Raw genomic sequence first — 14,560 nt, forward strand, 5'->3', positions numbered from 1 at the left:
AAAAAAAAGAAAAGAGTATTATAATTTTTGATACGTTACTTTAACAAATAACGTGCCGCATTTGGATGATTTTCGTAAGTATAAAAAGAGCAAAAAGAGGACAAACTATAACTCGATACATCGCACAAAGCATAAAACTAACGTCGAAGCAAAGTTTGCCGATGTTGTTCCAGGCGAAGACACGCGGTGTTTCCTCCTCAGCGTAGACTCGCACCCCGCGAGCGCAAATCGCAAGGAGTATGCGTCCCGGACCTGCCTCGTTCTTGCTTCTTCGTAACCGATAGAGGTGAGCGTTGAGCGGCGCCTCCAGCAGCACCGCCTCCCGGATGTATTGCAGTTCTGCCTCCTCCCTCGACAAACCTCGGTTGTCCCTGTGCTGTGCCGCAAGCACAGCGAGCACATTTGACTCGAGGCACATCTAATCCAACATAATCGTTCGTTACGTTTAAATGAAAATTCAATAACTACCGCTTCCACAAATTACAACGCGCACTCATTCATAGACGATAACTATAACACGTAAACGCGTTGGAATTAAACTTTCCAGCCAGTATCTAATGGCCTTTACGGTCGAGATATTAGCGCCTGGGATAGGTCTACATTCCAGCGGCTGATTCGTAGAAAAACAAATGTTAATTATCTATAGAGTATCGAAGATTTACGTTCTACTTTTTTGCTATCTTCTTTTTTTTTTTTTTTTTTTTGTTCAAATACACTACAGGAGAAAATAGTTTGTTAGTTAATTGTTCATTATCTATTCGGACTGCGGACTTTGTACGTATTTATCAGAAATTTGAAGGACGAAAATGTACGAAGTATTCGACGTAGATCAGTTATTACGATATTTACTACATGAAACAAATATCCATTTAGACTACATTTTCCTCAATTACGTTCATAGTAAAAGCGTGAAATTGCATAAATATTCGCAGTCTAGTTTTATGAGCTTTTGTGAAATAGTAACTGCATATCTTAAATTGAACGAAGAAAAGCAAAGATGGGACAAGGGAAACGATAAAACTTCGACTCCTGTCAGTTTTAAAGTAACAGATAGAACGTTTTAACTAAGGAGGTCGGTAGATATGAATGAAATACTTACGTGTGGCGGAAGGTAGTCCGTGGGCTTGCAGTATCCCACAGATCCTGCGTGTGGCCTATGTCGTTCTTCGGAGTAATCGCCAAGATCGGCTTGTAGGGCAAGACCCGCGAGTGTGAGCAAGGGCGTAACGATAGATGGTTCGTGTAAGGGATGGTGAGGATGGAGGTTCTCCACCCCACCGCCATGCCTGACAACATTGTCGCGCAGTTGCAGGTAATAGTGGTGGCGCGTCGTTTCATCGCTGAAATGATAATCAACCGGTTAGCTTCGTTTTTGTTCTACGTGATTAACTATCTTTAATTATCGAGCGAGTTTTTTTTTTCTTTCTTTACAAGAAACTACACATTGGGAACAAGTTCTTTCTATTAATTTGCGTGATCGAAGTTGTTCTACGAGTAGTTCTGCGATGATTAGACGCGGTATAATAAGTCATAAAATTTTTTAATAAGAAAATAAGCAAAAAAGGGAAGATTACGTTACGTAAAGTTTAATTATTTAAACGTAGACGATATTACAAATCTCGAGCTAAAACTTTGCTTAGTTCGTCGTTTCGTCTTGTACGTCCTTATTCTATTCTCTCGATTATCATTTAGACAAAAGTCGAAAGATGATTAAACTACTTTTTGTTACATTCTACACGCTTCCTCGAATTTGCTATAAATCACCTGACTCGCCATAAAACACATAGATACATATATAAATACAAAATACGAAAGTCAGACACCTTGCGGCACAACTTTCCAAACTAATGTATGATCAGGTTATTACAACACAGTGTCACGGTTACGTGTAACCTTGGACGGTGGTTGTGCCATAAAAATAGTTATTTACAAAACTTTGTACGACTAGCGAACACGATCTATTATACGATGTAATAACAACGAAATAGAGAACTAATTAGCTTCGAATCGTCCGCTCACTCGATACACAGATACATATATTACAAAACAATCCTTTCAAGTATTAATAATATTAACAAATCGGAGGCAAGCAGAGATTATGTAATTCGGCCATTGCGAAAGCTAATCGAAAAACATGATATTTCACGGGCCTTAATTGAAACACATATAATATGATCCAGGAATTCTCATTAGCTAATTGATACAACATAACGAAATCAGAGTCCCTCTACGGCTACAAAGAATAACTGCAACAAAATCCACGATTTACCATATGCCGGAAGACGTGATATCAAAACAGTCATCTAGACATACACAGTGTAATAGCATAATTATCGGGTGTTTAATTATAATGCATAATTATCACGTAAAATTACGTTAATCTTAAGTTGTTGTTCGTAAGAAGACCCAGTACGGAAGATCTTCGCCAGTGTTGCGATAATTCTCGTACATGTTTTTGCAAACACTGCGAAAGAATCGTCTTGTACCTTTAAATGTAGCGAAGAACTTTTGCGACAAATTACATGCCCCAGGATTGGGTTTGTCGGGTAGATAATGACCCAAGACACGCTGTCCATGTCGTCAACTAGCATTTAGAACACTAAAGGATTAAACTAAAACCAGTTATGAAATAGTCTGTCCAATTGCCGGATTTGAATCCAATAAAAATGCTTCGCATTGAGACACAGACGCTTACATAAAATCTAGGAGATTTGTACGCTGCTGCATTTATTCGAAATTTAAATCGATTCGTCTCTAGGGACAACGTAACGTGGAATTAATCTTGGCACGAAAGGACATATTGCAAAAAGGATATAAAGGAAAATGTTTCAAGCAACGCGCTAGTATATTCAAACAGAAAATATGAATTGTGAGACTATACTCCTTGCGAATATAGGCTGTTCTTGGGTTACGTTGTAGATCCACTTTCAAGAAACTAGTCGTGGAGACCTGTGCCGAAAGACACATCGTCATGCAATTTCTCGTAATGATAAACAATACGCTCCTAGCGCTTGAATCCTTGGAGATTCGCAACGTCACGTTCGACATATTTTGTACGTGTTACGCATAACGATACCGACCCCGTAAATCTGTATAACGCCAACTCCTAAATTCGCGTGCTTAAGTTTAATTCTCCGCAATTAATAATCTTCCACGGTTCTTCGAACTTTGCGTCAGGGATACTATCGATTCAAGCTAATTCAATTTTCTGGAAAATTGATATCTGTTATCAGACGTTTCAGCGGACTTGACATCGCGATAGAATTTCTCGAATTCAATAATCTAATTCTGTTTAATAATTTCTTGTTCAAACGTCATCGTGGAAATATTACTCTGGCAGAGGTATCTCTTAAGGGATCTTCAAGAACCATAATTTAAGTGAAAAACTTCAACACGTAATATACGTAATATACGTAACTATATCTCGCGAAGGCGCAATTTCCACGTGAAACGCAAGAAATACAGCAGAAGCATGTAACAGGTTAGAAATCTCCGGACGAATCGAACGGAAAGCAAGTTGGCAGATGCGATGAAAAAGATTAACAAAAATGATCCGAGCAAGGGAAGAATTAACGAAAGGTCGACCGGAGTGTTCGATCGTCCTCCAAGCATGTTGGTCCTTTCACGAATTAAACCCTCGTCGACGCGGACGTGCGGTGAATGCGGCGTGGCTGGATGTAAATCACGGGTTTCGAGTGGAAATCAGAAAGCAACTACGGATCGGTATAATTACCGGGACGAATGCTTTCATTTAATGCGTACGGTCTATCTATCACGCGCCACGTAATAATTTATAATTACAAGAGTAGGTAGCACTTAGCTACCGGACAGGAGTCGAGATTTCGTTTCGTGAGAGAGAGATCCGAGCCACCCTTTTTTCTTTTCCTTCCTGCTTTCTTTCTTATTCTTTATTTACCACCCACCTGTCTTTCTCTTTCTCTTTCAGGAGAACGATTCTTATATATAGGGTGTTTTAGGATTAAAAGGAGAAGTGCACAAGGAGAGCCTAGATGGCTTTAGTACGTAAATTCTAATCTAAATCTGATAGAAATCTATTATTTCGAATTTATCATCCTAAATTCCTACAAATGATTTCTTGTACGAACGTTAATTCTGATGAATTAATCGCTTCTTTGACAATTTAGATCAACTAGTTAAGTTTTTTATAAGATAAGTACATAATTATGTGAATACGAATGTACAACGTATATTGTGGTATTATGGTATTCCTCCATTCTTTGCAATCTCTTTTTGTCCGATGCGTTTAATCATTCTACTACAATTGAGAAGCTTTGACAATATAAATTTTAGACGACAGCGGATGAACAATCCGTCTAATCGCTTCCGTGAGATTTCTGTAAAATTGCAAGTAACGGGTTATACATGTTCGTATTGCCTATCTGGGAATGTATTGTTTAACTCGTATTACGCTATAAATTTTAACACCAGTTAATATAATAATATTCTCCCAATTATGACAGGAAGTAACAGTATACGTATACAGTTATATCCATCTACGTATTATGTAGTATATCTCATTGGTACTTCTGGTAATCTTCATACTTGTAGCAAAGCAGAAAATGAAATATACTGGAAAATGAAATTAAAAAGGAGTTTGATAATTACGATTCATAAAAATGCAAGTTTTTGAACTGGGATTTTTAAAACGTCGTTGATGATACAGTTCAATCCTGTCGGATTTACAACGGTACGCATGTGTAATAGCTGATATTATGAAACGTATTATTCAAATATTAATTATTCAGAGCTTTACGAACAATTCACGAAGACAATGACTATATCACGCGTTGCTTGCCTTCCAACGCTAAAAAATCCACACTCTAAGAATCTTCGTTCGTAAAAACTAAAGCGAGAACGAACGTGTGTTTATTAGATGTAAAATATTTCCCTCGTCGTTCCCTGTCACCTCCTGCTCCATTAGTTCGTACTTTTTTTACTGAATATTCTGAATAATACTGAATATACTGAAACATTCCGTATGCGTTCAACAGTGTGAAATTTCATTTCTCTTACTCCTCTCTTGTTTCCTCGTGCTTCAACTTATTGTTACATCCTCACCCATCGTCTATGTATCAACTATTTCTCTCGTCCTCGATCTTGAGGACCCTGGAAAACCAGGAATCCTTATGATCGCGGCTAGAAGAAAGCAAGGAAAAGGGAGATATAGAGACCCGGTGGACTACGTGGGTTTGGCTGTTTAGTCAGCTACGATGGTACCAGGATAGTATTTGAAGCGGAACGCTAATTACTCCGATTAATTCTGCGATCCATTTGGGGGCCTGTCCGATAGCCGGAGCGTTCTCGACTAATTTAGCTCCCTACCAGTGGCCAGCCTCTTTCGAGTGAATAATTTGTCAGCCAACGTAGCGTGGATCCGACTACCGGAGTTTTTATTCCCTCCCTCGCGGATCTCGAATGACGATTCGATTCGATTCGATAGACCAAGGTAGAGTTACTTGAGTCAGAAAGATATTTCAGTGAAGCCAAGTAATTTGTCATGTGGTCCGCCAAGTTCGATTATGACAAATTTTCTATCTAGCGATCTACGTTTGAAAACAGACTGTTTAACTCGTTACTGGCGACACGATAAGCAACGAGATATATCGCGTATATCGACAGTTCGACATAGTTTTCTACGAGATAGGATAACTTGTACACGTCGAAAGGAAAAGAGTTCGTTCGCGTTAATCTTAATTAAAATAATTAAATTTCTTCATTTTTGAAGGGTATTTTGTTGCTCCTTTTATTAGTATCCAATTTAACCATAACCATATGGAATCATTTTCTTACTGTATTCCATTACCGTGTTAAAGACTAATAATGTCTCAAAATATACAACAAACTCGATTATTCCGTAGAAATTTCAAAATGCAATGTTAAAATTTCGAAGCTTAGATGACTCGATTAACTCTACCTTATTACGTACGTATATAGTTGAGTTCGTGCTGTGACTCGAATGTTAGAACGAATTAAAAGGTATTAGGAATGGCGTTAGGTAATATAGAGGTGAAGTTAGTATTGATATTAGCTGATATTGGCATAGTGATTATGTAAACCGGCAGAATGTGACTACCTATTGAGAAATCTATATGTAAGCGTTACCTTAGGAGCAATGGTGTGTCGACGTAGTAGCGAATGCGAAAGTAGAGGACGAAAGCTGGTCTGCCGCTGCTGTCTAAGCCCTGAAAATCATGAAATAAAGGTGTCATGAGATCGACTTCTACATTTATCGGTTACTTATATTTTCTATATTCTGTTTTATCATATAATTTTCTTACTACAGCGTCCAAACATTATTCTCGCAGATTACAAAATTTCAATGACCCACGGTAATTAACCTTTGTGATTACTAATTTTTGATAGTAACGTTTACGCTACACTTTACTCATTTTTACCTTCCGCTACATTCAAACTAACTCCAATTTTACTTGTCTTAAACGAAATATTAAAATATATATATATTTACAAGAAGGAATTGTACGAGTTCTAATTAAAAAAAACTTATCAAACAATGTACGAAACAAATTTGAAATAACACGAAATATTTCATAAATTTATTATTCGTATTCTAAGCACTCCTCGGTCTGAGCAATCACTCGATAAATTGTACCATAAAGTTTGAGTCGTGTGCAATCCTAAAATCGTTCTTATTTCGCCAACGTATCAATTGTGAGTCTCTGGTAACTCATATTCCATGAACGCCGTAAACAAATTGCATTTGAATTTTACGTCAGTGCGTATATTCTAGTGACCGTGTATCCTAGAATGTTGTAACATGAACACGTTGAATCAACATAGAATTCATCCTATTAGCCATAATCCAACTTTTCTATACCTTCTAGGCAGTACTGGTAACCAAGACAATGATCTGTTTTCATAATTAAATTGTTTCCCCGCGAACTAGAATAAGTAACGCGACACGACGCGTCGATCAACTAAATCAAACAAAAGACTCTACTCGTATTATCCGCTCGGTGAATCGATAATACTCGAGATCGTTTTGTATTTAACAATCGCATTCGTCCGGATCGTGAACCGTTGCAGAAATCTTCACTCTCGGTCGACTCAACGACCGAACCTTCTCATTTTATTCCGTCGCGAGGAGTTGCTCGCGAACGTTAAAACTTGATTCTCGCCAAAACGTAAGGAACACGGTACACAGATGGCATTTATAGAATTTATGTATTAAAATCGACATAGGCAATGTTGATACGCGAATTTACCATTTTTCTTTTTCCTCTTCTACGAATTAAGAGGTTCGAACTAAAAGACATTAATCGACGGGGAGAGTGAAATTTTTTGGTTTCTCGATTATAGCACGGTTAAGCGTATCTCAGATTCGTACTTAACTTTCGGTCAAAGTAATAAAATAACAAGGAATTTGGAATGAACGATCGAAAGTATAATTCTTCTTTAATCTTCGTGGTTCTCTACGTTTCCAGTTTTCTGGTTTTCCATCACATGTGAGAAATACGCACACCTTAAACTTTCAGGATATTAAACGTATCGATAATTACGTTACACGTGAAATTATAGTATATCGCGCGCTTGCTCGAGTTTCTCTCGTGTTACACTGTGAAAGTCTTGATCGTTTTATGAAACAATTAGTACATGGATCGGAATGTTACTTAAACGTTCATTGTAGATTAACAAGATTCGCATTATCGTATAGTTACCAGTGTTTTTCTTGTAAAGAAATTGTATTACCGTTTTAAACCTAATACAACGACCCGGGTAAATATTTGTAATTTACTAAACGATAGCGAATGATTTTCGAGTAACGTACAGAACATTTTTCACTAATTGCAATCGTCGCTTGAACGTCACTCGTTACGTGCATGTAGCTAGGAATCAAGCTTAACTGTGACGAGGAAAGAAAAATCGTCGTAACGTGTGGGCAGAAACCACCAAATCGTGAATATGCCCACGCGTGCCTTCCGGCCCACGCGTCTTCAAGCACAGTAGCTACTGTAGCCTGTTCCATCGAGAATTCGGATTAAACTCGGCCGTGGATCTGTGAATTTCAGTCGGTACAGCTCGAGATCGCGGAATTCGAAGATTCATAACAAGATAAATCCATCGGACTCGGTATAATTCACTGGGACCACCGTTTCTTTTCTTTCATCTGTTTCGCAACTTTCGTAGATATCGATATGTTGGAATATGTTTTGAATTTGATTATTCTTCGTTCTTTTTAACGTTGGTAGCCGACTATTCGAGGTTTGTAACGTTATTTTGCACTAAATTACGTTAGAATACGTGTATTTTAATTGATCTTCCTAATTTTATACGATTAACTTAACTTTATACGATTTAATCGTACAAAATTGAGTACGTGTTTTGCTGAAATTGATATCTATACCGATATAATATTTATTATGCTCATTTATCACTTTTTAGTGGCACGATACATTACGTAACAATTATATTTGTACACAGATGTTTTCGACCAACTTATGGCTGTATAATCCTTTGATACAGGATGCCTGTACACAATCGCGCTGAAATCCCATTGGATAAATTAAAATGCCGAAAGAAGTTGTTTTGAAGAGAAAATAAACGATGAAAACACGTATACGTTCATTAGTGAATATTTAAATAAATCGTATAAGATTCTAATAATCCGATACAGTGCGTAAAGATATAAATATATCTAAACACGAATAAGTATGTCACTAATTAAGAGAATCTTAATAATTCCCATATTCCTTTCACATATATAATTTCCAAAATGAGTTAAATTTTGAACCGTTTCGATGACGAAAATGATGTCGAAACTGCGAGATAAGCCCGCGATAAAAACAAAAAAATATCCAAAAATCGGTAGCCTGTTTTTCCACAAGACATAGTTCGTTATACATACAGCTACGACCATCGATCCGCTCCTAATTTCTTTTCACCCACACCTACACGCCTATTCGATCCATCAGAACGGTCCTCCATTGAAATTCAACAATCAGAAGGATTTCGTGGGTTTCACCCATAGAGATTAGGATGTAAAGGTGTATTAACGCACTAATACATCTTTACTTTTCAGGAGGTGTACGGCTGCTGACCGATGATACATCATCGGATAGAGACAGACCTGAATAGGGAGAAGGCAAAGCGAAGAGAGCAAGAGAGGGAGAAGAATGTAAAAAGAAACGAGAAGAGGAGAACGTGGAGGACGACAGAGGACGAAGATGAGAGGAAAGGAAGGTTGAAAGAGGCGAAGAACGGAACGAGGGGAGACAGGTACCAATAACGAAGCCCGCTCCAAATTCGGTAGCCGAAAATTAAACCGAGAAGGGTTTCTCGGTTATGTCTAGACCTAGACCCTCCGGTCAAATCGTAGCAAATTATACCGTCGGCTCCATCCGCATATTTTATGAACCATAAATATTAATCCACCTCTCGGTATATGCCTCTCCATCTTCCCACTTCTGTTCCACGTCCACTCTTTCGACTCTCTTTCGTCCTTCCTCCGCCTTTACCCTTCCACCCTTCGCCACGTTACTTCTACTACACGGTACACAGACATTCCTGGATGGCCCGCGGGTACAGTCGCCGCTAAAATTGAGAGTCCAGGACAAACACACGGGAATTTGCATACACGCGATAGGGACAGGCTACTATAGACACGTCTGTAGCGTACTGGTTATACGTATATACGTACATGTATCAATTACGTGAATGATATTGAAGCTCTGCCAGATGCTATTCGCGTTGATTATTGAACCGCGGTAAGTTTTTGTCTATCGGAGAATTTGATTGGTCATCCTCTTTTTATTTTTGCTTTTTTTTTTTTTTTTGCTTCTTCTACGTGCTAGGCAATTTTTGACGAAGCTACGATCTCTATCGTGTTTGGTTTTAAATTAACAACATGTCTAAATTACTTTCTTATACTGCCAAGAATTTCGAGTTGAGGTATACTCGTAGTTTTTTGAAAAATAGTTATTCGATGCTAAAACTAGATGTAGAGTGATAATTCTGAATAGGAAATCTGTTTAAGTCTGTCGTAGGATACTTCAATTTCTTGAAATTTTATAAAATTAAGAAAATTCAATTCTTGCAATTCCTTCGCATATTCACCGTGTACATTCGATGGTGTTCGATAATGCGAACTGACTAAGAAGAAATCACACAGACGAAATATTGCGTTAACGTAACACAACGTAGGATTTCAATGCGTTAAACTCTGACTCGATTCTTCGAGAATGCGAGACACCAAACATAGAAAACAACCGATTAATAAACATAACATTCCACGTGAGGGAATTGAACGGTAGAAATGAATTCCCGTTGAAAATGAACGAGGATACGCTCGTAGACAACGCAACTGCAATTTTGTGATAATGACAACCATCGATAGACGATGCGTTCGATACAACAGAGACAGCATGAAATTGATTACACAGTTACATTTAACGTGTTGGAACGGCTTCTCTGGAGCGTATTGTTGATATTGACTACTGCTGTTACTTGACGCTTGGCGTGTTGCCACTTTGTGAGAGCCATTGGGGAGAACGGTAATCGCCTACTTGCAGGTATTTCTACAGCATGTTCTATTCTACTTTATACGTATAACGCGTGTACAGTGGTGTGTACACACATACCAATGGATCTTCCTCGTCGCTACGTACGACTCGCCTTCTTCTACTTCAAAATTTTAAAGAAAACGCTGAGAATTATTTCGTGCTTCGAACAAATTTACTCGTGCGGAACAACATTGCTGAATCTTTTTCACGGAAGAGAGAAATCTTTGAAAGAAAATATCGAAGATTATTCTGTATTTTGAGAGGATTTATTCCAGTAATTTTAAGAGAACAAACAGAATGTATCGAAGATGCAAAAATATGCATATGAGGGATCCAAAGTAGACATATGTAGTTCAGTAAAGATTAAGCAATATTAATTAAGTACTATTCGGTTCAATTTGCATAAAAATCCATATTTGGATAAATAAGAAAGATTTCATATGCATAGTCATATTGATAATTATTTTATTTATTATATTTTCGAACCATTAAATAATATAATTAGAAAATCTGAATTTTTAATGGTTCGAAAATATAATAAATAAATTCAGATTTTCTAATTATAGTTCAATGCATAGAAATTAGGGCACAAAGTAATTAGATCAACGCACATAATTACCTAATACATATATACATAGGTAATCAAGATTTTAGACTTAAAATATAGACCCTACAAAAAGAAGCTAATCCCTCTATAGGTGTAAAATAAATTTATACACCCGCGTACACAAACTCGAACATCAAATCCACATCGTTTCACCAATTATATCAGACATCCGATCACGTGGAGACAGCTTACTCGTGAAAGTCCCAGTGGACGTCTTCGACAACTGTTGATGGAAATCGAAAGTGCGACACGCTGGCTCAGCTACGTACGTAGATGAGACATTCCATCGAAACTGTACTTACATACGCACAGTTCCAGAAGAGGATTTTTTACATCGACCAATGAATTGTATCTTACGTTCGTTGTTAACCTAGGTTTCGATAAAATAAATGATTCAATAAAAGAATTAATGCCACGTATTCGCAAAATTGTATTATCTCGCCGACGAAAAGAAAGATAGCGAATGATCGAAGGAAGATAGACAAACCTTATTTCGTGACTTATATTGGCAATTCGTATTAGCTAGATGTTTGTATCGGTGACATCGTTCAAATCAGGATTATGGTACTTGAGAGTAAAATACTTTATACGATACATAATATCATAAAATTCGTATCTAAAATATCATCGTACATAACACAATTATTGTTATTTATTTTCTATGAAAAGTCAAAGGTGGTACTTCTTGTATCCGATACCAAAAGTGTGAAAAATCTCGAACGTAAACAAATAATTATTTTCTAAATCCAATATCTCAAATTCTTCGTCCTTTCGTTACTATATCAAAGAGTTAGTATTCGTCGAACGTTTCGCTAATTGCAAACAGAGAAACAAAAAAAAAAAAAACGATGAAATAATTTCAAGCCGAAAGAGAATATGCAACGATGTACACTCTCGCCGATCGTACTTTCTTTTTCTGAACAAAAATTCCCTTTCGGATATCGCTTCTCGATTACAGAAAGAAAGACATAGTCACGGGTCACAGGTATAAAGTTGGAATGTAGAAAGTGCCGATAGGGGAGGAGCCCAGTTTTAATAGCCGAGGACCTCTCGCATGGCTACAGAAAATCCTCGCAGCCGATGTACCTTCGAGATAAGCACGTAGTCCGGTAGCCCGGTTTTACCGGGCCAGTATTTATTGGTTATTGGTGTGGACCGTCATTAGCGAAACGGGGGTCCCACCGCTCCGAGCAGATACGAAGATATCGCACGAGGCGGCACTCTCTGTTTCCTTCTCTCCCGTTTCCCTTCGTTTCTCTCTCATTCTCTCACTCGAAGAACCCTTGGATCCGTAATTTCCACCGGTCAACTCCCTGCTCGTGCTCCTTCGACGATCGAACGTGTTGCACGCTATTGACAAATTCCTGCGGTTCTAACCGAACGGGGCAACAAACTGTCCTCCGTGGAATTGTTGGAATTGTTTTGGAGAGAAAAGAACGACGAGGACTGCGATACGATGTAAGGATATTCGATTATTTGCAGATGACAAGCGTGCGATTACGAGCATGTTTATTGGGATAAAGTCCGTGGTTTTGGAATTGAACTATTTGTTTCATTTTTAAAAGGTATTTCAATATTAAAAGACTTTTCATACGGATAAAGTGCGCTTCACGAACTCTGATCACACGCGATGTACGTGGTTTTTATCGCTTGTTGATTCGTTTTAGGATTGCGTTTAATCAGAGTATTTTAAAAGAGAAAGCGAGAAAATTATGGATAAATGATCGTTAGAGTACACTTCATCTCTTGATAACAGAAACAATTCTAACAGGCGAAATATGTTAAATTTAACATTTGTTGGGTATTAAGCATAAAAACGTGTGAAGAAATCGGTTGGATCTTGCGAGAAGCATATTTATCGATATATTTTTTACGTTTGTTTAACAATAATCAATTAGTTGCATGTGCAACGACAATAACGAAAAGAAACGAAATTAAGAAGCAATAGAATTTCCTACAATTCAACTACAACTAAATTAACGACACATGCACGAAATATAAAGAACGAATAGTAGCATTCGAAAGCAAAAGTCCAATCAAACCATAATTCAGCCCATAATGAAAGTAAAAGACGAATAAAGACATAGAATAACTAAAGTACGACCCAGCTACGTGTATGATAATCTCCGCACTTCGGTAACTTTCTGCACAAAATCTAAGATACGTCGCTAGTAAGAACGAGAGGTGGCCAAAGGGATGGAATATCTCATCTACGATTTATCCTCTGATAAGTAAGAATTAGAAAATATGTATACGTGTACTAAAGTTTAATGCTTTCCAAGTCTAAATTATAGACCGTAAAACCTAAATCAAACGAATGTAATTTATAGAAATGTTATTTATACGACAAACATTTCCGTTCGATAAACTTGGTCGGAAACCTACGAAATTTATCGAACGTGCAGAAAGAGCAGAAGTTCGATTTGTCGTACGATAAGAACAGAATTGTACGCGTAATAGTACGATGCGTACTTGCTTCAAATATAGAAAATATCAGTAATAAAGAGGCAGAGGCAACCAAAGTATAGTTCAGCGTACGATAACCGGCTGTAGAAAATTTAAAAAATCTCGGCAATAAACAAGCACCGAGAGGCAGTTCATCAACTGCACAGGGATACCAGGGGCTGCCGAGGTAGAAGTAAAGCAACGCACACCGGCATCCGTGATGGTGACGACGAGTTGCCGGAGTCTATTGCGAAGCTACTCGTCTTGAAGAGGACTGCCGTTGTACGCTCGTTTAGCGCTACCCTCGGGGCAAAACCACGGCCGCCATCGTGCACCCGCGGATGGAAATGCTAATTTGGCCGAAGAGGGCCTTCTACGCACCCTTCTCCTTTCGCCGCGAGCGTGCTCGCTTCTTTTACTCTTAAATCGTCTTTTTCTCGATTCCTCGCGGTGCAGCGCGCCACGGCGAGACGTACCATTCCAGCTCTCTCGACCCAGTCGCGTATACACGTTATGCGTGTATATCCACACGGTTGGTGCGTTCGTTGTTGCGTAACATAAATTCAGAAATTATTGTGATATTTCAAGGTTTCGTCTCGTGGAATATAAAAATCAGAATCTCTTTCTTTTTTCTTTTTTTCTTTTTCCTTCCTTTCGAAGGAATCGACATCGACGTAATCGATATAACGTGTATATTCCTTTTTATTTCTTTTGAACGGCAGGATCGTGTAAATCGTTGAAAATTATTTAAGCGCGTTAAATGAGAATTAACGATTATCGTTCCGCCCGAGGATTCATTGCTTCGTAAATTTCGAGGTATGTAACACGGAAATTAAATGTTCTTGTTTGTACTCGGTAATTTAGGATATATTCGCTTTTGCGAGTTTGTAACAGTCTGTAGCGAATGACAAACCCGATGCTGTTTTATTTGCATAATCATTACGATTCCTCGTCTTTTTCTTTTCGAGTA

The 14,560-nt window shown here is 38.0% G+C and overlaps 1 protein-coding gene across 5 annotated transcripts in view; it reads right to left on the reverse strand.

The window, feature by feature from the left end:
• LOC139990617 (protein expanded) overlaps positions 1 to 14,560 on the reverse strand; it is a 117,477-nt gene that overhangs the window by 6,205 nt on the left and 96,712 nt on the right. For all 5 annotated transcript variants that reach the window (XM_072010053.1, XM_072010019.1, XM_072010029.1 and 2 more), the window contains 3 exons: positions 6,124 to 6,203; positions 1,100 to 1,340; positions 143 to 418 (listed from right to left, as the gene is read on the reverse strand). In XM_072010053.1, coding sequence (XP_071866154.1) covers positions 143 to 418; positions 1,100 to 1,340; positions 6,124 to 6,203 — 597 coding nt within the window. The remainder of the gene's footprint in view (positions 1 to 142; positions 419 to 1,099; positions 1,341 to 6,123; positions 6,204 to 14,560) is intronic.

This window comes from Bombus fervidus, chromosome 1 (genome assembly GCF_041682495.2).
Source record: "Bombus fervidus isolate BK054 chromosome 1, iyBomFerv1, whole genome shotgun sequence".
In the NCBI taxonomy this organism is placed as follows: Eukaryota; Metazoa; Arthropoda; class Insecta; order Hymenoptera; family Apidae; genus Bombus; species Bombus fervidus.